A 25,111-nucleotide genomic window follows, 5' to 3' on the forward strand; every position below is an offset into this window, starting at 1 on the left:
ATAACGGTGCCGACTACCGATGCTTGGTAGTTGATACCTCATCCAGCCTAGGGCAGATGAACCAACTCTGTGAATACGTTATGCAGCATCACTGGCTGTCCTATGAGCAAGGATGACAACGCCAATCACATCGCAGCAGGGCAACGTCAAACATGAGTTGAGAAATTCAGGATGATTTGGCCATTATAGACTAACGTTCTGTGGTATCCTAGGCCTGGGACATTAGTTGTTTTTTCTCAATTTTTTGCTGTGCAATCCGATCGGGTATCATCCAGGGTAGAATATAATGTCTAGAATATTGCAGTCATGATGAAGCGCTAGAACCGGGTGGCCATGCCGCGGGTAAAGAAGACTGGGTATTTTCACTCTGTTTTTTGAAAAGGACTGAGTCGCTTCTTTAATGCTGCTTCCGATGTAACCTACTGTTGGCAGGAAGAACTGCGTGGCTGAAAAAAATACTGACACGTGGATTTATCGTCAAACTCAAGGCGATCCGTCTCTAATCACCCGTGTACTTTTTATCACACGGCAGTAACATTATGGATTGGCCTACACCGTAATCGAAAGGAAATGATACATCGGTATCATCGATCAAGCGTTTATTCTTTTCGACTTTCTTCAGTCATTCCATAGCCTACTGTGTTGAATTGTGAAGTGCAGGAGACAGCAAATCAAATCGTATACCTCTTTCGTTGAATGGCAATTCTGCAAAAACATGGAAAGAACTCTAGTCCAGATTTGGTCTGCCTCAAAGAAAAAAATCCAGACAAAACCGGGGTCGCTGGAAGTCATCAGAAGAAGTGGAGTGAACCGAATACGTACTGGCCAAGGTAAATTTACGAAGATTTTTCAGTAGCCAATCTCACGTTTTTCCCACAGTATAGAAGTGTTAATTTCAACGTAAAACTACCATAATGAAATGACAGGCCCTTTTATGTTTTTAACCACACATAATAGAATAATATATGAGAGATTGTTAGTTCCTTATTTTGCAAATGCCATACAAGTTTGCAATGATTCCGGCTGCTCTGTAGTTTACTGAAATGTGTTGGCTTTGGATAATTACATTTTCAGAAAAAATTTCTCTCCCTTGATTTCAGCAAACATAAAAACAACCACTCATACACATGTAGCTTTGTGTTTGATACTTTGTTGTTACTTTTGTGTCCAAATGTAACACCAAATGTGCTACGAGGGACATTCCCAAATAAATACTTGACTTTCTTATTAATCAGATGCCTGTCAACTGGTGGTCTCAAGATTATTTTAAAGCTAACGTTACTAAACTGCACACACACAGCTTTGAGGAATTTAAAAGCTTCTAGGTCTATTAAGTCTGATAGTCAGGCATTCATAGAATTTTAATAAAGGAATGGTAGCCTAATCTTTGCTTTGGCTTGCCAACTAAGAATTCAGTCAGATTCACTCAAATAATTATATCATGAGATTTAGGCCTAACCTATCTAGTTAACACAGTTTAGCGCAGTCAAATTTAGACGTTTAAAGTTCTGTGAAAACGCGTAGTTGGTTTAGTTTAAGTTCCAATTTGATATTTACAAGAAACAATCAGAAGAAATGCACAGATATTGGTTTTACTGAGAATATCACACCTACTCTTACTCACACCCACACATATTGTCACTTACACACACCAAACACATGAATGTACCCCTCACACACATCCCTGTCCTCTGCTAGTCACACCTATGTCCTCTGTCCCCGCTATGCAGACCCCTGGCGCGGGTATGGACGGTGGTGCTACTGCTGGGGACCTGTCTGCTGTACTGTGCCCGCGTGGCCATGCCCATCTGTGCCGTTAGCATGGCGGAGAAGTTCAACTGGACCAAGAGGGATCAGGGCATGGTGCTGGGTAGCTTCTTCTGGGGTTACTGCTTCACACAGGTCCTCGGAGGCTACGTCAGCGACAGGTGGGCAACAAGAGGATTACACTTTATTGCCTGTTTGCACAACCTGCAGCTGCTCTCACTACATACAATATCTGGAATAAAAAGGTGTTCATTGCATTACATTTATTCACTTTTAAACACAGATGGACCTGCAATCTGAGAATTAAATAGCCTAATACTTTGTCTGTTTTACACATCTGTTTGGGATTTAAGTGAACAAAATGAAGAGCAGTTGTTGGTAATATCAATTCAAAATCTATCTGCTTTATTACAATAATTCAGGGAGAACCCCTCCAGAGCAGAAGCAACAAAAAAAGTATGTAGCGGGCCTCTTGGAGACAGGCCCTTTATATTCTAATCAGACAGTACCAAATGTTCTCTATACATCAAGCTGAGAGGCTGGTACGAAGTCAAAGCAATGTACAGTGACTTTGCCAGCTACTACAGAGTCACAGGGTTCATAATGTCATCAATACAATGTTAATCAGTGTGTCCTGGCTCCTAGTACCTTCAGTAGCTCTGGCGTCAATCACTATCAAACAACATGAGAACAATCCAGAACATTTAGTATGAAGTCTAGTGACCATCAACCTGTCAACGAATGTGTCACAAATAGAAAACTGAAATAATTTGTATTCCAGAAAGAGAAAACATAAAAATGCAAAGCATTGTGTTAATCATAACTGAAAATTAACTTTATTCATCTTAAAGGAGCATCATATAATATATTTGCATTCCAAGTTCAGAAATGCCCTTTATATACTGTATATGCAGTAATAATGGAATGATAGTGTTTCACAATAAAAAAATATATGTAATGGGTGCGTGTTGGTGGCAGGGAAGTCGGGTGCAGGAGAACGAACTTGATATAAACGGAGTCGTTTCATAAAAGTTAACATAACTCCAAAACCCCAAATATATAAAATAATCAAAGTGGGTACAAAACCCGTCGCCCACCAACACAACTTGCACAAACATACAATCACCGACAAGGACATGAGGGGAAACAGAGGGTTAAATACACAACATGTAATTTATGGGATTGGAACCAGGTGTGATACAAGACAAAACCAATGAAAAATGGATCAGTGATGGCTAGAAGATTGGTGACGTCGACCGCCGAACACTGCTCGAAAAAGGAGAGGGGCCGACTTCGGCGGAAGTCGTGACAGTAGAGCAGCGCGTCGACACCGACCTCGGGGCCAATCCGGAGGGCGAGGCGCAGAGCGATCCGGATGGAGACGGTGGAACTCTCGCAGCATAGAAGGATCCAACACGTCCTCCACCGGAACCCAGCATCTCTCCTCCGGACCATGCCCCTCCCAGTCCACGAGGTACTGAAGGCTCCTCGCCCGACGTCTCAAATCCAGTATGGAACTAACGGAGTACGCCGGGGCCCCCTCGATGTCCAGAGGGGGCGGAAGAACCTCCTGCACCTCAGACTCCTGGAGCGGGCCAGCCACCACCGGCCTGAGGAGAGACACATGGAACAAGGGGTTAATGCGGTAATCAGGGGAGAAGCTGTAACCTATAACATACCTCGTTCACTCTCCTCAGGACTTTAAATGGCCCCACAAACCGCGGACCCAGCTTCTGACAGGGCAGGCGGAGGGGCAGGTTTCGGGTCGAGAGCCAGACCCGGTCCCCCGGGGCGAACACGGGGGCCTCACTGCGGTGATGGTCTTCGCCAACTTTCTGGCGCAGCACGGCGCGCTAAAGGTGGACATGGGCGGCGTCCCATGTCTCCTCCGCGCGTCGGAACCAGTCATCCATCACAGGAGCCTCGGTCTGACTCTGATGCCAAGGAGCCAGAACCGGCTGATACCCCAAAACACACTGGAAGGGAGAGAGGATAGTTGAGGAGTGGCGGAGCGAGTTCTGGGCCATCTCCGCCCAGGCCACGAATGCTGCCCACTCTCCCGGCTGGTCCTGGCAATAAGACCTCAGAAACCTACCCACATCCTGGTTAACTCTCTCCACCTGTCCACTTACTCTCGGGGTGAAAACCTGAGGTAAGGCTGACCCAGACCCCCAGACATTCCATTAATGCCCTCCAGACCCTCGACGTGAACTGGGGACCCCGATCAGACACTATATCCTCAGGCACCCCGTAGTGCCGGAAGACGTGAGTAAACAGGGCCTCGGCAGTCTCTAGGGCCGTAGGGAGACCGGGCAAAGGGAGGAGACGACAGAACTTAGAAAAATAATCCACAACGACCAGGATCGTGGTGTTACCCTGTGAAAGTGGAAGATCGGTTATGAAATCCACCGACAGGTGTGACCACAGCCATTGTGGAACGGGTAAGGGTTGTAAGCTTACCTCTGGGCAGGTGCCTAGGAGCCTTACACTGGGTGCACACCAAGCAGGAGGAAACATAAACCCTCACATCCTTTGCCAAAGTGGGCCACCAGTACTTCCCACAGCGCACCGTCAGGCCGATCCCAGGATGACCAGAGGAGGGTGACGTGTGGGCCCAATAGATCAGCCGGTCGCGGACAGCAGACGGAACGTACAGATGCCCAGCTGGGGGGAGCGGGCTCTGCACGTGACGCCCACTCAATGTCCGCGTCCAGCTCCCACACTACCGGCACCACCAAGCAAGAGGCGGGGAGTATGGGAGTGGGATCCATGGGCCGCATCTCTGTGTCATACAGCCCGGACAATGCGTCTGCCTTAACGTTCTGGGAGCCTGGTCTGTAAGAAAGGGTAAACACAAAACGGGAAAAACATGGCCCATCTTGCCTGGCGAGGGTTCAGTCTCCTCGCCGCCCGGATGCACTCCAGATTGCGGTGGTCAGTCCAGATGAGAAAAGGGTGTTTAGCCCCCTCAAGCCAATGTCTCCACGCCTTCAAGGCCTTGACGAAGGCCAACAACTCCCGGTCCCCCACGTCATAGTTTCGCTCCGCCGGGCTGAGCTTCTTCGAGAAGAAGGCACAAGGGCGGAGCTTCGGTGGCATACCCGAGCGCTGAGAGAGCACAGCTCCTATCCCAACCTCGGACGCGTCCACCTCCACTATGAACGCCAAAGAGGGATCCAGATGGGCCAGCACGGGAGCCGAGGTAAACAAAGCCCTCGTGACTAAAAGCCCTGTCCGCCTCAGCTGTCCACTGCAAGCGCACCGGGCACCCCTTCAGCAGTGGAGTAATGGGAGCCGCTACCTGACCAAAACCCCACATAAACCTCCGGTAGTAGTTGGCAAACCCTAAGAATTGCTGCACCTCCTTTACCGTGGTGGGAGTCGGCCAATTACGCACGGCTGCAATGCGATTACTCACTATCTCCACCCCTGACGTAGAAATGAGATACTCTAGGAAGGAGATGGACTGTTGGAAGAACAGGCATTTCTCAGCCTTGACGTACAGGTCATGCTCCAACAGGCGACCAAGCACTCTGCGCACCAGGGACATATGCTCGGCATGTGTAGCGGAGTATATCAAAATGTCATCAATATACACCACTACACCCTGCCCGTGCAGGTCCCTGAAAATCTCCTCTACAAAAGCTTGGAAGACTGATGGCGCATTCATCAACCCGTACGGCATGACGAGGTAGTCCTAGTGCCCAGAGGTGGTACTGAAAGCCGTCTTCCACTCGTCTCCCTCTCGGATACGCACCAGGTTGTAAGCGGTCCTGAGATCTAGTTTGGTGAAGAAGCGCGCCCCGTGCATTGACTCTCGCTGTGGGTGGGAGCGGTAGCGGGTAACTATACCTCACCATGATCTGATTTAGACCCCGGTAGTCAGTGGACACAGACCTCCCTCCTTTTTCACAAAAAATAAACTCGACGAGACGGGTGAAGTGGAGGACCGAATGTACCCCTGACGCAGGGATTCGGAGACATACGTTTCCATAGCCTCCGTCTCCGCCTGTGAGAGGGGATACATGTAACTCCTGGTAAGTGCAGCGTCTACCAGGAGATCTATCGCACAATCGCCCCGTCGTTGAGGTAGTAATTGAGTCGCCTTCTTCAGGAGGCTGATATTCGGCTTGTCACCAAAAGCACTCACAAACTTCTACAGATGCACAATCGAGAGCATCCTGTCGTGCTGTATCACCGCCTGGTACGGCAACTTCACCGCCCACAACCGGAAGGCTCTCCAGAGGGTAGTGAGGTCTGCACAACGCATCACTGGGGGCAAATTACCTGCCCTCCAGGACACCTACACCACCCGATGTCACAGGAAGGCCATAAAGATCATCAAGGACAACAACCACCCGAGCCACTGCCTGTTCACCCCGCTATCATCCAGAAGGCGAGGTCAGTACAGGTGCATCAAAGCAGGGACCGAGAGACTGAAAAACAGCTTCTATCTCAAGGCCATCAGACTGTTAAACAGCCACCACTAACATTGAGTGGCTGCTGCCAACATACTGACTCAACTCCAGCTCACTTTAATAATGGAAATTGATGGGAATTGATCAAAATGTATCACTAGCCACTTTAAACAATGCCACTTAATATAATGTATATGTATATACTGTACTGTATATCATCTACTGCATCTTGCCATCTTTATGTAATACATGTATCACTAGCCACTTTAAACTATGCCACTTTATGTTTACATACCCTACATTACTTATCTCATATGTATATACTGTACTCGATACCATCTATTGCATCTTGCCTATGCCGTTCTGTACCATCACTTATTCATATCTTTATATACATATTCTTTATCCCTTTACACTTGTGTGTATAAGGTAGTAGTTGTGGAATTGTTAGGTTAGATTACTCGTTGGTTATTACTGCATTGTCAGAACTAGAAGCACAAGCATTTCGCTACACTCGCATTACCATCTGCTAACCATGTGTATGTGACAAATAAGATTTGATTTGATTTGACCATGCCCAAAGGAGCGGATTTCAAATGGGGATAGGAAATTCCCAGCTGCGCCTGAATCGTCGAGCGCCTTGTGCGGGGAAAACTCAGGAAAAGTGACAGACATAAACATATGTGCAACAGAGGACTCTGGGTGAGGATGGTGCCAGCTCACCTGGGGTGACGCCAGAGCGCGCCTGCCTGCTACCTCGATTCCCAGAGGATCCCACTCGGCACCGACCGGCAGTGTGACCTCTGCCGCCACAGATAGTGCACGAGCGGGAACCCCCTCCGGTCTCCCTGCGCACCGCCCCTCCCAGCTCCATGGGTATCGGAGAGGGGGTGCGGGAGGATGGAACAACCAGACCCCGATCTGAACGTCCAAGAGTAGCCAGCAGGTTGTCCAGCCGGATGGACAGGTCCACCAGCTGGTCAAACGAGAGGGTGGTGTCTCTGCAGGCCAGCTCCCGACGGACGTTCTCGCGTAGACTGCAGCGGTAATGATCGATCAGGGCCCTGTTGTTCCATCCCGCGCCGGCAGCCAGGGTCCTAAACTCCAGGGCGAAATCCTGGGCACTTCTCGTCTCCTGCCTCCGATGGTAGAGGCGCTCACCCGCCGCTCTACCCTCGGGTGGGTGGTCGAAGACCGCCTGGAAACGGCGGGTGAACTCCTCAAACTGGTCCAACGGCGCATCTCCCTCTCGCCATACGGCGTTGGCCCACTCCAGGGCTTTCCCGGTGAGGCACGAGACGAGGGCGGACACCCTCTCACAGTCCGATGGAGCTGGGTGGACCGTGTCCAGATAGAGGTTTAATTGAAGGAGGAAACCCTCCCGTCGTACTCCTCTGGCAAGGAGAGACGGAACCCACTGGGTTCAGGCGGACAGTTCCTAAGTGGACAGTTTGATTTCACAGAAGTGTGATTGACTTGGAGTTACATTGTGTTGTTTAAGTGTTCCCTTTATTTTTTTGAGCTGTGTGTGTGTATATATATATATATATATTTACATTTACATTTTATTTATAATTATTTAGTGCATTTTGCAAGTATTCAGACCCCTTGATATTTTCCACATTTTGTTACATTACAGCTTTATTCTAAAATGAATTAAATAGTTTTTTCCCCTTCTTCAATCTACACACAATAACCCATAATGACAAAGCAAAAACAGGTTTTTCGACATTTCTGCACATTTCTAATAAAATAAAATAAAACATTTACATAAGTATTCAGACCCTTTACTCAGTACGTTGTTGAAGCACATTTGGCAGCGATTACAGCCTCAAGTCTTCTTGGGTATGACACTACAAGCTTGGCACACCTGTATTTGGAGAGGTTCTCCCATTCTTCTCTGCAGATCCTCTCAAGCTCTGGCAGGTTGGATGGGGAGCTTCACTGCACAGCTATTTTCAGGTCTCTCCCAGAGATGTTTGATCGGGTTCAAGTTCGGGCTTTGGCTGGGCTGCTCAAGGATATTCAGAGACTTGTCCCGAAGCCGCTCTTGGCTTTGTGCTTAGGGTCATTGTCCTGTTATAAGTGAACTTTCACCGCAGTCTGAGGTACTGCGTGCTTAGGTGCAGGTTTTCATCAAGGATCTCTGTACTTTGCTCAGTTCATCTTTCCCTCGAACCTGACTAGTCTCCCAGTCCCTGCCGCTGAAAAACATCCCCACAGCATGATGCTGCCACCACAATGCTTCACCGTAAAGATGGTGACAGCTTTCATCCATACGGGATGCTTGGCATTCAGACCAAAGAGTTCAATCTTGGTTTCATCAGATCAGACAAATCTTGTTTCTCATGGTCTGAGAGACCTTTCGGTGCCTTTTGGCAAACTCCAAATGGGCTCTCATATGTCTTTTTACTGAGGAATGGCTTCCGTCTGTCTGTTCTAACATAAAGGCCTGATTGGTGGAATGCTGCAGAGATGGTTGTCCTTCTGGAATGTTCTCCCATCTCCACAGAGGAGCTCTGGAGCTCTGTCCGTGACCATCTGGTTCTTGGTCACATCCCTGACCTAGGCCCTTCTCCCCCGATTGCTCAGTTTGGCCGGGCAGCCAGCTCTAGGAAGAGTAGTTGTAGTTGCAAACATCATTCTTAAATGGAAGGAGGCCACTGTGTTCTTGGGGACCTTCAATGCTGCAGACATTTTTTTGGTACACTTCCCCATATCTGTGCCTCAACACAATCCTGTCTCAGAGCTCTACGGACAATTCCTTCGACCTCATGGCTTGGTGTTTTCTCTAACATGCATTTTCAGCTGTGTGACTTTTTATATAGAAAGGTGTGTGCCTTTCCAAATCATGGCCAATCATTTGAATTTACCACAGGTGGACTCCAAGTTGTAAAAACATCTCAAGGATCAATGATAACAGGATGCACCTCATAGCACAGGGTCTGAATACTTATGTATATAAGGTATTTTTGTTTTTAAAAATACATTTGCAAAAAATTCAAAACCTTTTTTGATTTCATTGTGTGTAGATTGAGAATGTTTACTTAATCCATTGTAGAATAAGGCTGTGACGTAACAAAGTGGAAAAAGGGAAGGAGTCTGAATACTTCCAAATGCACTCGTATGTATGTATGTATGTATGTATGTATGTTTGTATGTATCTCCTTTAAATATTCCTATTACAATTTATATCTTACAGCTGCTCCATCAGGACAATACAGCCTATAAAACAATTTATATGAATCATATTCACTTTAAAAAACAGCAATGCTATTACCCATTAGCCCTAAAAGCAAAAGAACAGAGGGATGGTGATAGAATGTCATGGTACAGAGATTCTACTGCACAAGCTATAAGGCCCTCAAACTCTTTTCATTTTCATTGTTCCTCTCCAGTAAGGGACTGATTTAGACCTGAGACACCAGGTGTGTGCAATTCATTATCAGGTAGAACAGAACCAGCAGGCTCGGGACCTCGTAGGGTAAGAGTTGAATACCCCTGCTGTAGAGTATGAAGGGAATGTCGTTTGGGGAGTTTTGAGGTTGAGAAGCTAAGAGTCATGAGTGGATTTTGAAGGGCAGTATGTGACTGTTAGTATGATAATGTCTCTGTTGTTTGAGGAGAACCCAGCACTTGTGCCGGTGTCTAGGTGGTGAAAAGGGTGTGGTTCTCTTGGTTACAGGAATGACGTAACTGGTTAGTTGTGTTTTCTTTGTATGCTGCTCCCATTCAAAGTGGATCAAATCATTCAGTCAGTACTTTCTTAATTACCCTGCTGTCACGATCGTTATATGGTGGAAGAGAGGAGAACCAAGGCGCAGCGTGAAGTGAATACATTTTCCTTGTTTAATGACATGAAACGAAGAACACTTTACAAACTACAAAACAACAAACGAATGAACGTGACGCTATAATCAAAAGTGCTGACACAAACACTACACATAGACATAGACAATAATCCACGAACTACCCAATGAATATGGCTGCCTAAATATGGTTCCCAATCAGAGACAACGATAGACAGCTGTCTCTAATTGAGAACCAATCTAGGCAACCATAGACATACATACACCTAGACTAGACACTGCCCCATAAACATACAAAACCCCTAGACAATACAAAACACATGCATCCCCCATGTCACACCCTGACCGAACTAAAATAATAAAGAAAACAAAGATAACTAAGGCCAGGGCGTGACACCTGCCTAACAGTTGTTTCCTGGTTAGAAATATTAGTACCAAGACATGTAAATGGACTACAGACTGAAATATCAGTGTAGAACGTGTTTGTTAAATCATTTTCTCCATCTCTTCACATGGCAGGAGAAGCTCAGAGTCATGTCACATGTCAACAGAAATAAGTAATCGGAGAGTTCCAAGTTCAGAAGCCTCTGCTTTCAACTCCACCCCCCAAAATCAATGAAGTGAAACAGTATTTTGACTAAACTCTACTAGAGCAGTGCATATTTGGTCTAAACACCTTTGGCAGAAACCTGAAGCTATTATCATATCACTACTGATATCTGTTCAGTCCTTTCAGACGTTAGAGGAAGGAACCAGGAAATATGGAGCTATTAATTGGAATTATGAACTGGGTGGTTTGAGGTCTGAATTCTGATTGGCTGAAAGCCATGGTATATCAGACCGGGTATGACAAAACATTTATTTTTACTGCTCTAATTACATTGGTAGCCAGTTTGTAACAGCAGTAAGGCACCTCAGGGGTTTGTGGTATATTGGTCATATTTTGGTCATATACCACACCCCTTTGCCTTGCTGCTTAAAAGTAGCCTCCTTTTTCTTGTCTTCTTTTCTTCAACTGCATTGTTCTGACAACACAGGAGAAGTGAAAGCCTCTTGTTGGAAACAACTGAATAACCTGGTTTTATATACACTGAACCAAAATATAAATTCAACATGTAAAGTGTTGTTTCCATGTTTCATGAGCTGAAATTAAAGATTCCAGAAATGTTCAATATGCACAAAAAGCTTATTTCTCTCAGATTTTGTGCACAAATTTGTTTATATCCCTGTTAGTGAGCATTTCTCCGTTGCCAAGATAATCCATCCATCTGACAGGTGTGGCATATCAAGAAACTGATTAAACAGCATGATCATTACACAGGTGCACCTTGTGCTGGTGACAATAAAAGGCTACTCTAAAACGTGCAGTTTTGTCATACAGCACGATGCCACAGATGTCTCAAGTTTTGAGGGAGTGTGCAATTGGTATGCTGACTGCTGGAAGGTTCTCCAGAGCTGTTGCAAGAGAAGTACATTTCTCTACCATAAGCCACCTCCAACGTTGTTTTAGAGAATTTGGCAGTACGTCCAACTGGCCTCACAACCGCAGAACACGTGTATGGTGCCGTATGGGTGAGCGGTTTGTTGATGTCAACGTTTTGAACAGAGTGCCCTATGGTGGCGGTGGGGTTATGTTATGGGCAGGCATAAGCTACGGACAAGGAACACAATTTAATTTTATCTATGGCAATTTGAATGCTCAAAAATAACGTAAAGAGATCCTGAGGCCCATTGTTTTTAAGGTATCTGTGACCAACAGATGCATATCTGTATTCCCAGTCATCCAGAAATCCATAGGGCCTAATTAATTTATTTCAATTGACTGATTTCCTCATATGAACTGTAACTCAATAAAATAAATGAAATTTTTGCATGTTGTGTTTTATGTTTTTGTTTAGTGAATATCCATGTTTTTAAGAATAGTTCAAATGAAGAAAGGTAGATGAGGAAATACATGTTGCACTGTTGAGATGCATAGGCCTATACATATCTTCCCTCAAGGTTGAATTGTTATCATGGGGTATAGTACTGTGTCTGTCCCTCAGGTTGTAGATCGAGAGTAACTGTCAACATTATCTTTGTTTCATCATTCTCTTCCCCTCAGGGTTGGAGGGGGTTAGTAGTGCAGTAGTAATGATAATGTTATATAACTCCATCTCTTCCCCTCAGGGTTAAAGGAGGGGGTTAGTAGTGCAGTAGTATAATAATGTTATATAACTCCATCTCTTCCCCTCAGGGTTAAAGGAGGGGGTTAGTAGTGCAGTAGTAATGATAATGTTATATAACTCCATCTCTTCCCCTCAGGGTTGAAGGAGGGGGTTAGTAGTGCAGTAGTAATGATAATGTTATATAACTCCATCTCTTCCCGTCAGGGTTAAAGGAGGGGGTTAGTAGTGCAGTAGTAATGATAATGTTATATAACTCCATCTCTTCCCCTCAGGGTTGAAGGAGGGGGTTAGTAGTGCAGTAGTAATGATAATGGTGTTATTTTATTCCATCTCTTCCCCTCAGGGTTGGTTGTGTATTGTAATACTGTAGTAATAACCATGTTATGACTTTTTTTCAGGGCTAGAGGTGAGACTATAACAGTAACAGTGTTATATTACTGGAGAGTGTCTGTAGTTATAGTAACAGTATTATTTCCATCTGTGTCCCCCAGGGTTGGAGGTGAGAAGGTGCTCCTCCTCTCTGCGGCGGCCTGGGGGGCGATGACAGCCTTCACGCCCATCCTGGCCCACTTCTGCTCTCAGCCCATCTTCTCCATGACGCTGGCCCGCTTCCTTATGGGGTTGCTGCAAGGTCAGGGGTCACTGGGCACTGGGGGCTAATGAAAAGCTAGGCTGCATCTCAAATCACTCCTTTATGTATTCCTAAATAGCGCACTAATTATGACTAGAGACACATAGGGAAACTGTGAGTATGACTAGAGACACGTAGGGAAACTGGGATTATGACTAGAGACACATAGGGAAACTTGGAATATGACTAGGGACACATAGAGAAACTGGGATTGTAACTGGTGAACAGAGTCATTGAATGTGTGTATGTGTACCTCTAGGTGTCCACTACCCGTCTCTGGCCAGCCTGTGTTCTCAGAAGGTGGTGGAGAGTGAAAGAGGATTCCTCATGAGCACTGTGGGCAGTGGCTCCTACTTGGGGTGAGTCTAGCTCTGCAGCACTTCCTGTTTAGACGCTGATCTAAGGTCTGTTTTGCGTTTCCCCCACTAAGGGTTTAGGATAGGTTTGGGGGAAGGTAAACTGGTCCTAGATCTGTGCCTTTGGGCAGATTCTACAGCTGTTGTTAAGGTCATGTGCTATGGAAGCCAGGGTCAGACATTTATCATTGGAGTTGGGGAGGGATGACAACATGTCATAAACAGCTCATCAGGGGGCCACAGACGTCTCCAGTCAGGAGTTTTCTACAGATGTTCTTGTTTTGCCATTGTAGTAGTAAACCATAAATACACAATGAGGTGTGCAGCTAAAGCTCATTGAACTACCTTCTGTGTTTGTGACCATGCTGTTGTCTCCTGCAGAACACTGGTGATTGGGGGGGCTGGTTCCCTCATGCTGGACCTGTATGGTTGGGAGAGCGTGTTCTATGTGTCAGGCATGCTCTCTGTCCTCTGGGCGTACTGCATGTGGAAATACCTGCTCAACGGGGAAGGTAAGGTGTGTGTGTGTGTGTGTGTGTGTGTTTTATTTAACCTTTATTTAACCAGGTAGGCCAGTTGAGAACAAGTTCTCATTTACAACTGCGACCTGGCCAAGATAAAGCAAAGTAGTGCGACAAAAAACAATAACACAGAGTTACACATAAACAAACGTACAGTCAATAACATAATAAAAAAATCTATGTGAAGTGTGTGCAAATGGAGTAAGGAGGTAAGGCAATAAATAGGTCAATAGTAGTGAAGTAATTTACAATTTAGCAAATTAACACTGGAGTGATTGATGTGCAAGTAGAAATACTGGTGTGCAAAAAAAGTAAATACAAACAATATGGGGATGAGGTAGTGTCACGAGAATTTTCATTCCCAATGATAATAACTAACAATTATTAAAGCTTTGACTAATCCCTGAGGTTTGTAAGGTTAATAATAATTAGGCAAAGACTGTCACGATCGTGTGGAGGATTGATGGACCAAAACGCAGCTTTAGGAAAATAAGCCATCTTCTTTTATTTTTTAAAGATGACGAAAAATAAACACGAAACACTTAATACAAACTAACAAAACAACAAACGATCGTGAAGCTAATAAACGTCGTGCACATACAACAGGCTACAAACGTTCTGACATAGACAATTACTCACAACCAATGAGAGCCTATGGCTACCCTAAATAAGGCTCCCAATCAGAGACAACCGAAATCAGCTGTCTCTAATTGGGAACTCATTCAGGTAACCATAGACTCTCCTAGACAACTAAACATACATAGACAACACTAGACACATGTACTCCACACAAACCCATATACTATACCCAACAACCCCTTTACCATAAAAACACCCAAAACCAACAAAACACAAACATTCCCCATGTCACACCCTGACCTAACTAAAATAATAAAGAAAACAAAGAATACTAAGGCCAGGGCGTGACAAAGACTCAGTTTATACAAAAGGTCCGTAAAGTTTATTCACACGAACGTTCTAAAGTCCATAATACAAAGACATGCCGTTTTTATAACTCCCTCCCTCACTCCCTACATACACACAAACAGTAGGGGAGATGTATCTCTCCTCATAGTTCTCACCACTCGTTTATCACTTCCAAGCTGGCAGTTCCCTCCTCCCGAGATTAGAGGGACCTTGACAGGACTTCCTGTCCTGTTGTAAGTTTCTCAGAGTTCTAACCAGGTCAGGTCATACACAGTTTAATTGTTTTCTGTATTTTCTTAGTCACACACACACACACACATTTCTACTTGTCTCGACCAAACCTTATTAGACGTCTGCCCTGCTACGCCATCTTGGTGTGTGTGTGTTCTGGGTGTGTGTTTATGTATCTGTGTGATGATGAGAATATGCATATCTAACTGAAAGTTAACAAATGTTCAATTTCACAGCTAGACTATTTTCTGCAAGTGGTGATATTTGATGACACTCAAATCAAATTGTATTTGTCACATGCTTTGTAAACAACATATGTAGAACAACACTGAAATGCATACGCCCTTCCCAACAATGCAGAGAAAGATATAGAAAAAAATCATAACACATGGAATAAATACACAATGAATAAAGATGCTATATACAGGGTTAGCCATCTGACCTTATCGCTGTTATGAACTACCTCTAAGCACCACATTGAGCTCAGAATTTCCTCTTTCTCGCTCTCTCTTTGTGTCTCTTTCTCTCTCGCTCTCTCTGTCTGTTTGTCTGTTTGTTTGTTCCAGGTCCTATCATCACATTGGAGTCACTGGGTAGTGGAGGGCCCCAGTCCAAACTGTCCAGGAGACACTGGCTGCGCCTCTTCAAACAACCTGCTGTCTGGTGAGATAAGGCCCACACTCAATGGGCCATCTGTGTGTGTCTCAGGCCCTGTGGTTCTGGGTGAGGGTGTGTAATGTGTGTGTGTGTGTTTCTTTCTGTGTGTGAATGGACAGTCTAAACAGCTGACTGGCTGCAGTCTTGAATGAGGTGGAGATATAATAACATCCTAGCCTGTACTTAACTGACTGAAATAGAGGTCTAGTACATTGATTCAGTTCTGTAGTCTCTCTCCTTTCTGATCAGCTCAGTTCCCTGCAGATGTTCCCGTCTCAAAGGCTTCATTCATATCCTCGGTGCCTCTCTATTGGCTGTTATTTATAGAACCTATAGCAGGCCATGCAACTGATCCGCCCTGTGTACAATGACAGGAATTGTCAGGCTCATTGGTTTCATTTCCTGTAATGGCTCATAGTTAAACTAACAACTAAACAAAAGAGCAAATGTCGCCGACTATGTGGGTGAGCGTGGATTAATATCATGACCGACACTGTTAAGTTCATGAATGAGTAAAGGTCAGTGGATAGAGCCATTTAATTAATTGTTTTATTTATTTATTTTATTTAACCTTTATTTAGCTAGGCAAGTCAGTTAAGAACAAATTCTTATTTACAATGACGGCCTACCCCGGCCAAACCCTCCTCTAACCCGGACGACGCTTGGCCAATTGTGCACCGCCCTCTGGGACTTCCGATCACGGCCGGTTGTGATACAGCCCGGGATCGAACCCGGGTCTGTAGTGATGCCTCTAGCACTACGATGCAGTGCCTTATACCGCTGCGCCACTCAGGATCCCATTTAAACAGATAAAATATTTAATATCAACAGTCTGATAAAATATATGATATCAACAGTCTGATAAAATATATGATATCAACAGTCTGATAAAATATATGATATCAACAGTCTGATTAAATATATGATCCAATTTGTAAGTCGCTCTGGATAAGAGCGTCTGCTAAATGACTTAAATGTAAATGTAAATATCAACAGTCTGATAAAATGTATGATATCAACAGTCTGATAAAATATATGATATCAACAGTCTGATAAAATATATGATATCAACAGTCTGATAAAATATATGATATCAACAGTCTGATAAAATATTTGATATCAACAGTCTGATAAAATATATGATATCAACAGTCTGATAAAATATATGATATCAACAGTCTGATAAAATATATGATATCAACAGTCTGATAAAATATATGATATCAACAGTCTGATAAAATATATGATATCAACAGTCTGATAAAATATATGATATCAACAGTCTGATAAAATATATATGATATCAACAGTCTGATAAAATATATATGATATCAACAGTCTGATAAAATATATATGATATCAACAGTCTGATAAAATATATATGATATCAACAGTCTGATAAAATATATATGATATCAACAGTCTGATAAAATATATATGATATCAACAGTCTGATTAAATATATATGATATCAACAGTCTGATTAAATATATATGATATCAACAGTCTGATTAAATATATGATATCAACAGTCTGATAAAATATATATGATATCAACAGTCTGATTAAATATATATGATATCAACAGTCTGATTAAATATATATGATATCAACAGTCTGATTAAATATATATGATATCAACAGTCTGATTAAATATATATGATATCAACAGTCTGATTAAATATATATGATATCAACAGTCTGATTAAATATATATGATATCAACAGTCTGATTAAATATATATGATATCAACAGTCTGATTAAATATATATGATATCAAGTCTGATTAAATATATATGATATCAACAGTCTGATTAAATATATGATATCAACAGTCTGATTAAATATATGAAATCAACAGTCTGATTAAATATATGATCCAATTTGTAAGTCGCTTTGGATAAGAGCGTCTGCTAAATGACTTAAATGTAAATGTAAATATCAACAGTCTGATAAAATATATGATATCAACAGTCTGATAAAATATATGATATCAACAGTCTGATAAAATATATGATATCAACAGTCTGATAAAATATTTGATATCAACAGTCTGATAAAATATATGATATCAACAGTCTGATAAAATATATGATATCAACAGTCTGATAAAATATATGATATCAACAGTCTGATAAAATATATGATATCAACAGTCTGATAAAATATATGATATCAACAGTCTGATAAAATATATGATATCAACAGTCTGATAAAATATATGATATCAACAGTCTGCTATTGCTTGATTTTATGTTGAACAGGCAGATTAATTAAACTGTGGTGGGTGCCTATACATGAGTCATTATGACTCATGTATACACTGAGTGTACAAAAAATTAGGAACACCTTCCTAATGAGTTGCAGCCCCTTTTGCCCTCAGAACAGCCTCAATTCGTCGGGGTATGGACTCTACAAGGTGTCAAGCGTTCCACAGGGATGCTGGCCCATGTTGACTCCAATGCTTCCTGCAGTTGTATCAAGTTGGCTGGATGTCCTTTGGGCGGTTGACCATTCTTGATACACACAGGAAACTGTTCAGTGTGAAAAATCCAGCAGCGTTGCAGTTCTTGACACACACCGGATGCACCTGGCACCTACTACCATACTCCGTTCAAAGGCACTTCAATATTTTGTCTTGCCCATTCACCCTCTGAATGGCAACACATACACAATCCATGTCTCAATTGTCTCAAGGCTTAAAAATCCTTCTTTAACCTGTCTCCTCCCCTTCATCTACACTGATTGAAGTGGATTTAACAACGGCATCAATAAGGGATCATATCTTTCACCTGGATTCACCTGGTCAGTTTATGTCATGGAAAGTTTGTACACTCAATGTAGCACCTTGTATATTGGTGCTTTAAAATGGTGTAGCCTATGAGTCATAGAAGTGGTACACTAACTTAATTATATATTTTTGTTCTCTCTTTTGCCCTCTCTTGTGATTATCCTCCCTTCAGTGCTGTGATTATTACGCACCTTTGCACGGCAAGCACCTTCTTCACATTGTTATCATGGCTACCAACGTACTTCAAGGACACCTTCCCTGACGCCAAGGTAACTTAACAACCCCCCTCTATCCTACCCCTCTCACTCCTCTCCCAATCCAACCCCTCAGAAGACAAAACAAAACTTGAAATTCCATATTTCAGTTCAAGGCTGGCATGACAAAGAGAACAAACACGCTTAAATGTACATAGAAAATGACTCAAAGCTAGTCAGACCCTGCATCTGACAGACCTGTGTAATACCAATAGAGGGTGCTGTAGACATGGTGCAGATGTAAAACCCTGCTAGCTAAGGAACTGAGATATTCCCTCATGTCATCAACGGCATAAAGTAATTACAAAAAAAAACATTTCAAAAGAAGTTGTCTGAAAAAAATATATAAATCAAGTTGGGCCTTTTGTCTCTAAATATTAATGATATTCCTATAATCACTTAAACCAATTGTTTTAATGTCATTCTCTGAGCTATTCTCAATGTTCTTGGTGTTAAATGTGATGGTGTTCTCAGGGTTGGGTGTTTAACGTTATCCCGTGGTTTGTGGCCATCCCCTCTTCACTCTTCAGTGGCTGTCTCTCTGACCACCTCATCAGCAAAGGTACAGATGCTGGTCTGACGTCAGGAAACTAAATACAAGCTTCATTGTTTTGGTACCCTTATATGATGGTCAAGGGTTTGATATAGATATTTGTCCCACGTCATTGATTCTGTCTCTCTCTAGGTTATGACACTGCTGCTGTGAGGAAGCTTATGCAGGTACTGAAGTAGTTTGTTCCAGATTCAGTGCACAAATTACCATTGCAAGTTAACTTCGGATTTGCCTGAAGGACCCATTTAATGAAATTGGTGTGTGTGTGTCTGTTCCTCTGTGTCCTCTTCAGTTCTTCTCCATGGGTGTGTCCAGTGTGTTTACCCTCCTACTGTGTGGCACCACCACCTTCCCCATGGCTGTGACCTTTGTCTCTGTCACAATGGGTCTCACCACCTTCAGCCACAGGTACTGATGCCGTCCCCAAATACACCCCTAGCCTCTAGACTGCTATCCCCTAGGCCTAGGGCCTGACTACAGTGAATTCAGAAAGTGTTAAGACCCCTTGACTTTTTCCACAGCCTTATTCTAAAAAATATATTCCTCAATCTACACACAATAACCCATAATGATAAAGAAAAAACAGATTTAGAGACATTAAGTTGAAAAAAAATTGGGGGGGAAATATCACATTTACATATGTATTCAGACCCTTTACTCAGTACTTTGTTGAAGCACCTTTGGCAGTGATTACAGCCTCGAGTCTTCTTGGGTATGACGCTACAAGCTTGGCACACCTGTATTTGGGGAGTTTCTCCCATTCTTCTCTGCAGATCCTCTCAAGCTCTGTCAGGTTGGATGGGGAGCGTTGCTGCACAGCTATTTTCAGGTATCTCCAGAGATGTGTGATCTGTTTCAAGTCTGGGCTCTGGCTTGTCCACTCAAGGACTTTCAAAGACTTGCCCCAAAGCCACTCCTGTGTTGTCTTCGCTGTGTGCTTAGGGTCGTTGTCCTGTTGGAAGGTGAACCTTCGCCCCAGTCTGAGGTCCCGAGTGCTCTGGAGCAGGTTTTCATCAAGGATCTTTCTGTACTTTGCTCTGTTCATCTTTCCCTCGAACCTGACTAGTGTCCCGTTCCCTGCCGCTGAAAAACAGGGATGGTGCCAGGTTTCCTCCAGACGTGACGCTTGGCATTCAGGCCAAAGAGTTCAATCTTGTTTCTCATGGTCTGAGAGTCTTTAGGTGCCTTTTGGCTAACTTCTAGTGGGCTAACATGTGCCTTTTAAGTAGTGGCTTCCGTCTGGCCACTCTACCATAAAGCCCTGATTGGTGGAGTGCTGCAGAGATGGTTGTCCTTCTGGAAGGTTCTCCCATCTCCACAGAGGAACTCTGGAGCTCTGTCAGAGTGACCATCCGGTTCTTGGTCACCTCTCTGACTAAGACCTTTCTCCCCTGATTGCTCAGTTTGGCCGGGCGCTCAGCTCTAGGAAGAGTCTTGGTGGTTCCGAACATCCTCCATTTTAGAATGATGGAGGCAACTGTGTTTTTGGGGATCTTCAATGTTGCAGAAATGTGTTGTTAGACTTCCCCAGATCTGTGCCTCGACACAATCCTGTCTCAGAGCTCTACGGACAATTTCTTCAACCTCATGGCTTGGTCTTTGCTCTGGCATGCACTGTCGACTGTGAAACCTTATATAGACAGGTGTGTGTCTTTCCAAATCATGTCCAATCAATTGAATTTACCACAGGTGGACTCCAATCAAGTTGTAGAAACATCTCAAGGATGATGAATGGAAACAGGATGCACCTGAGCTCCTTTTCAAGTCTCATAGCAAAGGGTCTGAATACTAACGTAAATAAGGTATTTCTGTGTTATTGTGTTTTTAATACATTTGCAAAATGTTCAAAAAACCTAAAAACCCCAGATTTAATTAATTTTAGAATAAGTCTGTAACGTAACAAAATGTGGAAAAGTCTGAATACTTTCTAAATGCTCTGTATATATTAACCCTTAAAGATGCAATATGCAGACATCACTCTGCAATTTTCTGGTTAAAATTCTAATAGTTTGCATAATTTCAGTTTTGTACCATCTCAACCGCTGTGAAAAATATTTTCCATAACCAAAAATATGGAATTTTCAGCTGTTTGAAGCTGGTGTACAAAATTAAAGACACAAAAATGTTACTTCAGAACGAGCAGCATAGAAATAGCGCACATAGAACATATCTACCGCTTCTTATACTTGCTTTCGATGCAAATGACATATCTATAACCCACATTTCTATGTAAATTGGGTCAGGTTGCCCAAAAAGTGACACAATGCAGTTTTAAGGATGTGACTGATACATGTAGGATGTAGATAATAACATGGAATAGATCATATGAACATAAACATCCCTGTGGTTTAACAGCCATTATGTAGTTCCACTTATCTTTTTATGACTCTGGTCTGTCACATTTATAAGTAATGACTCAATATGAAGCAATACCTGAAGCAAATCATGTAACATACAGATTGGGAGTCTGTATAGCACCTTATATAGCCCCTTATCTACTGTTGTGTCTGGATTCCAGCGGTGTGTCTGTGAACGTTCAGGACCTGGCTCCGTCCTGTGCTGGGGCTCTGTTTGGTATGATACACCAGTAACTACTTCATCAACCTCTCAACAGATTTCACATTTGTGTATTCCTTCTAATGAATATTACAGTCCTGTCAGATATTACAAATGTGTCATCTATTTTTCATTGCAGGTGTTATGAATACCTGTGGCGCTTTTTCAGGTAAGCATCTGTACCGAGGGACTATAAACTAAAGCTGAAGCCTCTGTGGTGAATCTTTCACCAGCAGTTACAGAACTAGTTGGTTTATCCTTTCATTAACTTCTGATACAAATAATTAATCTGGTTGTTCTGAAGGCAAAACTTTGGGTTGTGTCTCTAACCAGTCGCATTGCCTCTATGCATATTTCATACTGGAATGAAAAGAGTTTGTCAGAACTCATTGAGGGAATAGAGCATGACAGTTACGGCTTCAGTTAGGTTTTTGACATTTCAATCGATTTACTTATACCTCACACAGCTGGGAATGGGAGGCTGAACTCTTTGTGCCTGACTGTGGTTTAATGTACTAAGTTTATATGCCTTTGTCAGAAATTGCTCAGTGTGTCTGTGTGTACTGTGTTTGTTGTATTTTCCCTGCGTATCTGATTGTGTGTGTGGGTTTCTCCAGGTGTGCTGATGGTTTATTTCTCGGGGTATCTGATCGAGGCTACAGGGTCGTGGGCATCTGTCTTTGCTCTCATCACTGTGGTGAACCTGGTGGGCCTGGTCACCTTCCTGGCCTTCGCTGAGGCTCGCCGGGTCGACATCGACTCTTCTAAGGGCCGCTACCACAACATCCACATCTAAGTTCATACGTTGGGATATGGGAACCACAGCTTGCTACCACAACAACCACCTATAAAACTGAGGGGCCAAAACGGGACCAGGGTCCACACTATCCACATCTGAGTCCCTAAAATAGGACCAGAAACCACATCTGTCTACCACAGAATGCACACCGGAGTCTTAACTATGGGATGAGAAGAGAGAGAACCTTGGCCTGTTAAACGTATCAAAACATCCACATCAGAATTTGAGGAAGCGATAACAGAAGTGAATGAGTCAGCCCCAGAGCTGTTTGAAAGGCAGCATGTCAGGTCTTCGTGCTACTACATATTATTTATATTGTTTAAATAACCTTTCTAGTCAAGTGTTTGAATGTTTGATCTTCAGCCGTCGTTGGGCTGGGATTGTGGAGTAGTAGTCATGGAAACTGGTTTTACACCCAGGTCTGTGTCTATGTTGGAGGAACACAAGGAGATGACAGATGTTTGAGTTGGTTTAGGCAGTTTGACAGTTTTAGACGGAGCAGGATGTGTGTTTGTGGTTGAGGAGAGAGGCTTTGCTCTGGTGAGACTATGGGGAATGAACAAGAAAGGGTTGTTTGGGGGGGGGGGGGGTATTAGTAGGTGAGACTCAGTCCCTCCCCCAGCCTCAGACATGACAGTGAGTGACATCTAATTAGAAGGGGACTAATCACCCATAAACCCACTCTGATGTATTGTACAATTGACCTGCCATCGTCTTCATATCCATGGTTACATGCTCGTCATCTTGTCAGCGTGCCTCACTGCATTATGTTTAATCTCAAGCTTTTACAGAGAGACTCTAGCCTCAACATACACTTAGCTAGAAGGATTTGTTTTGTATTAAATTGAGAAGACCTAAGGTTATTATTCTTATTTTTATGAACATAATTGCATGACATGTTCAAATACGAATACCTCAATCATATAGATTTTTTTTAACATTTCTTTAATTTATATTATGACTTACAGTATATATCAATTATGTTGTCAATCAAGAATGTATGTAGAAAGAGACTCAGTTGAGATTTTGTAATATTTTCTGTGAGTTTGGGCACTTAAAGGAGACTTGGTCATTGCAGTTCCCCACAGCTGATGAGGCAATCAACTGTCATGCAGTAGACGGTTCCCTGTTTGTTATGGTTACTTCATAGTCTGGGCAGGATGTGACATCATTGGTGAGGAAATCCAACTGTGACAAGAAGTGAATGTATTACGGTGTATAGCTTTATCAGCCACAGGGGGATACTGACACAGTAGGCTTCTAGTAGCTACTCAGTCTGAATCAAAATACATGTACAGTTGAAGTCGGAAGGTTACATACTCCTTAGCCAAATACATTTAAACTCAGTTTTTCACAATTCCTGACATTTAAGCCTAGTAAAAATTCCCCGTCTTAGGTCAGTTAGGATCACCACTTTATTTTAAGAATGTGAAATGTCAGAATAATACTAGAAAGAATGATTTATTTCAGCTATTATTTATTTCATCGCATTCCCAGGGGGGCAGAAGTTTTACATACACTCAATTAGTATTAGGCATAACCTTCAAATTGTTTCATTTGGGTCAAACATTTTGGGTAGCCTTCCACAAGCTTCCCACAATAGGTTGGGTGAATTTTGTCCCATTCCTCCTGACAGAGCTGGTGTAACGGAGTCAGGTTTGTAGGCCTCCTTGCTCACACACGCTTTTTCAGTTCTGCACACAAATTTTCTATAGGATTGAGATCAGGGCTTTGTGATGGCCACTCCAATACCTTGACTTCGTTGTCCTTAAGCCATTTTGCCACAACTTTGGATGTATGCTTGGGGTCATTGTCCATTTGGAAGACCTATTTGCGACCAAGCTTTAACTTCCTGACTGATGTCTTGATGTTGCTTCAATATATCCACATAATTTTCCTTTCCTCATGATGCCATCTATTTTGTTAAGTGCATCAGTCCCTCCTGCATCAAAGCAACCCCACAACATGATGCTGCCACCCCCGTGCTTCACGGTTGGGATGGTGTTCCTCGGCTTACAAGCCTCCCCATTTTTCCTCCAAACATAACAATGGTAATTATGGCCAAACAGTTCTGTTTTTGTTTCATGAGACCAGATGACATTTCTCCAAAAAGTACGATCTTTGTCCCCATATGCAGGTGCAAACCGTAGTCTGGCTTTTTTATGGCAGTTTGGAGCAGTGGCTTCTTTCTTACTGAGCGGCCTTTCAGGTTATGTCGATATAGGACTTGTTTTACTGTGGATATAGATACTTTTGTACCCGTTTCCTCCAGAATCTTCACAAGGTCCTTTGTGTTGTTCTGGGATTAATTTGCACTTTTCACACCAAAGTACGTTCATCTCTAGGAGACAGAACGCGTCTACTTCCTGAGTGGTATGACGGCTGCGTGGTCCCATGGTGTTTATACTTGTGTACTATTGTTTGTACAGATGAATGTGGTACCTTCAGGCGTTTGAAAATTGCTTCCGAGGATGAACCAGACTTGTGGAGGTCTACAATTTATTTGGCTTGTGGAGGTCTTGGCTGATTTCTTTTGACTTTCCCATGATGTCAAGCAAAGAGGCACTGAATTTGAAATACACCCACAGGTACACCTCCAATTGACTCAAATGATGTCAATTAGCCTATCAGAAGCTTCTAAAGCCATGACATAATTTTCTGGAATTTTTCAA

General features: G+C 43.1%; 1 protein-coding gene across 1 annotated transcript; it reads left to right on the forward strand.

Moving 5' to 3' along the window:
- Positions 1-23,297, forward strand: LOC129861093 (solute carrier family 17 member 9-like). Its single transcript, XM_055932211.1, has 13 exons — positions 1-830; positions 1,731-1,928; positions 12,654-12,793; positions 13,053-13,152; positions 13,531-13,661; positions 15,395-15,491; positions 18,450-18,546; positions 19,006-19,093; positions 19,217-19,251; positions 19,377-19,492; positions 21,603-21,658; positions 21,780-21,809; positions 22,258-23,297. Exons 1-13 carry the CDS (start codon positions 697-699, stop codon positions 22,434-22,436), a joined length of 1,401 nt encoding a protein of 466 aa, XP_055788186.1. The 5' UTR covers positions 1-696; the 3' UTR covers positions 22,437-23,297.
- The last annotated feature ends 1,814 nt before the right edge of the window (positions 23,298-25,111 follow it).

The sequence above is a fragment of the Salvelinus fontinalis genome, chromosome 8 (genome assembly GCF_029448725.1).
Source record: "Salvelinus fontinalis isolate EN_2023a chromosome 8, ASM2944872v1, whole genome shotgun sequence".
Classification (NCBI taxonomy): Eukaryota; Metazoa; Chordata; class Actinopteri; order Salmoniformes; family Salmonidae; genus Salvelinus; species Salvelinus fontinalis.

What these genes read in the sequence shown, in the direction of transcription:
- LOC129861093 (XM_055932211.1), top strand. Translation starts at nt 697, where the DNA reads ATGGCAATTCTGCAAAAACATGGAAAGAACTCTAGTCCAGATTTGGTC. An exon ending in GGAGGCTACGTCAGCGACAG is followed by an intron (nt 1,929 to 12,653) that starts GTGGGCAACAAG and finishes TGTGTCCCCCAG; the next exon opens with GGTTGGAGGTGAGAAGGTGC. An exon ending in GGCAGTGGCTCCTACTTGGG is followed by an intron (nt 13,153 to 13,530) that starts GTGAGTCTAGCT and finishes TGTCTCCTGCAG; the next exon opens with AACACTGGTGATTGGGGGGG.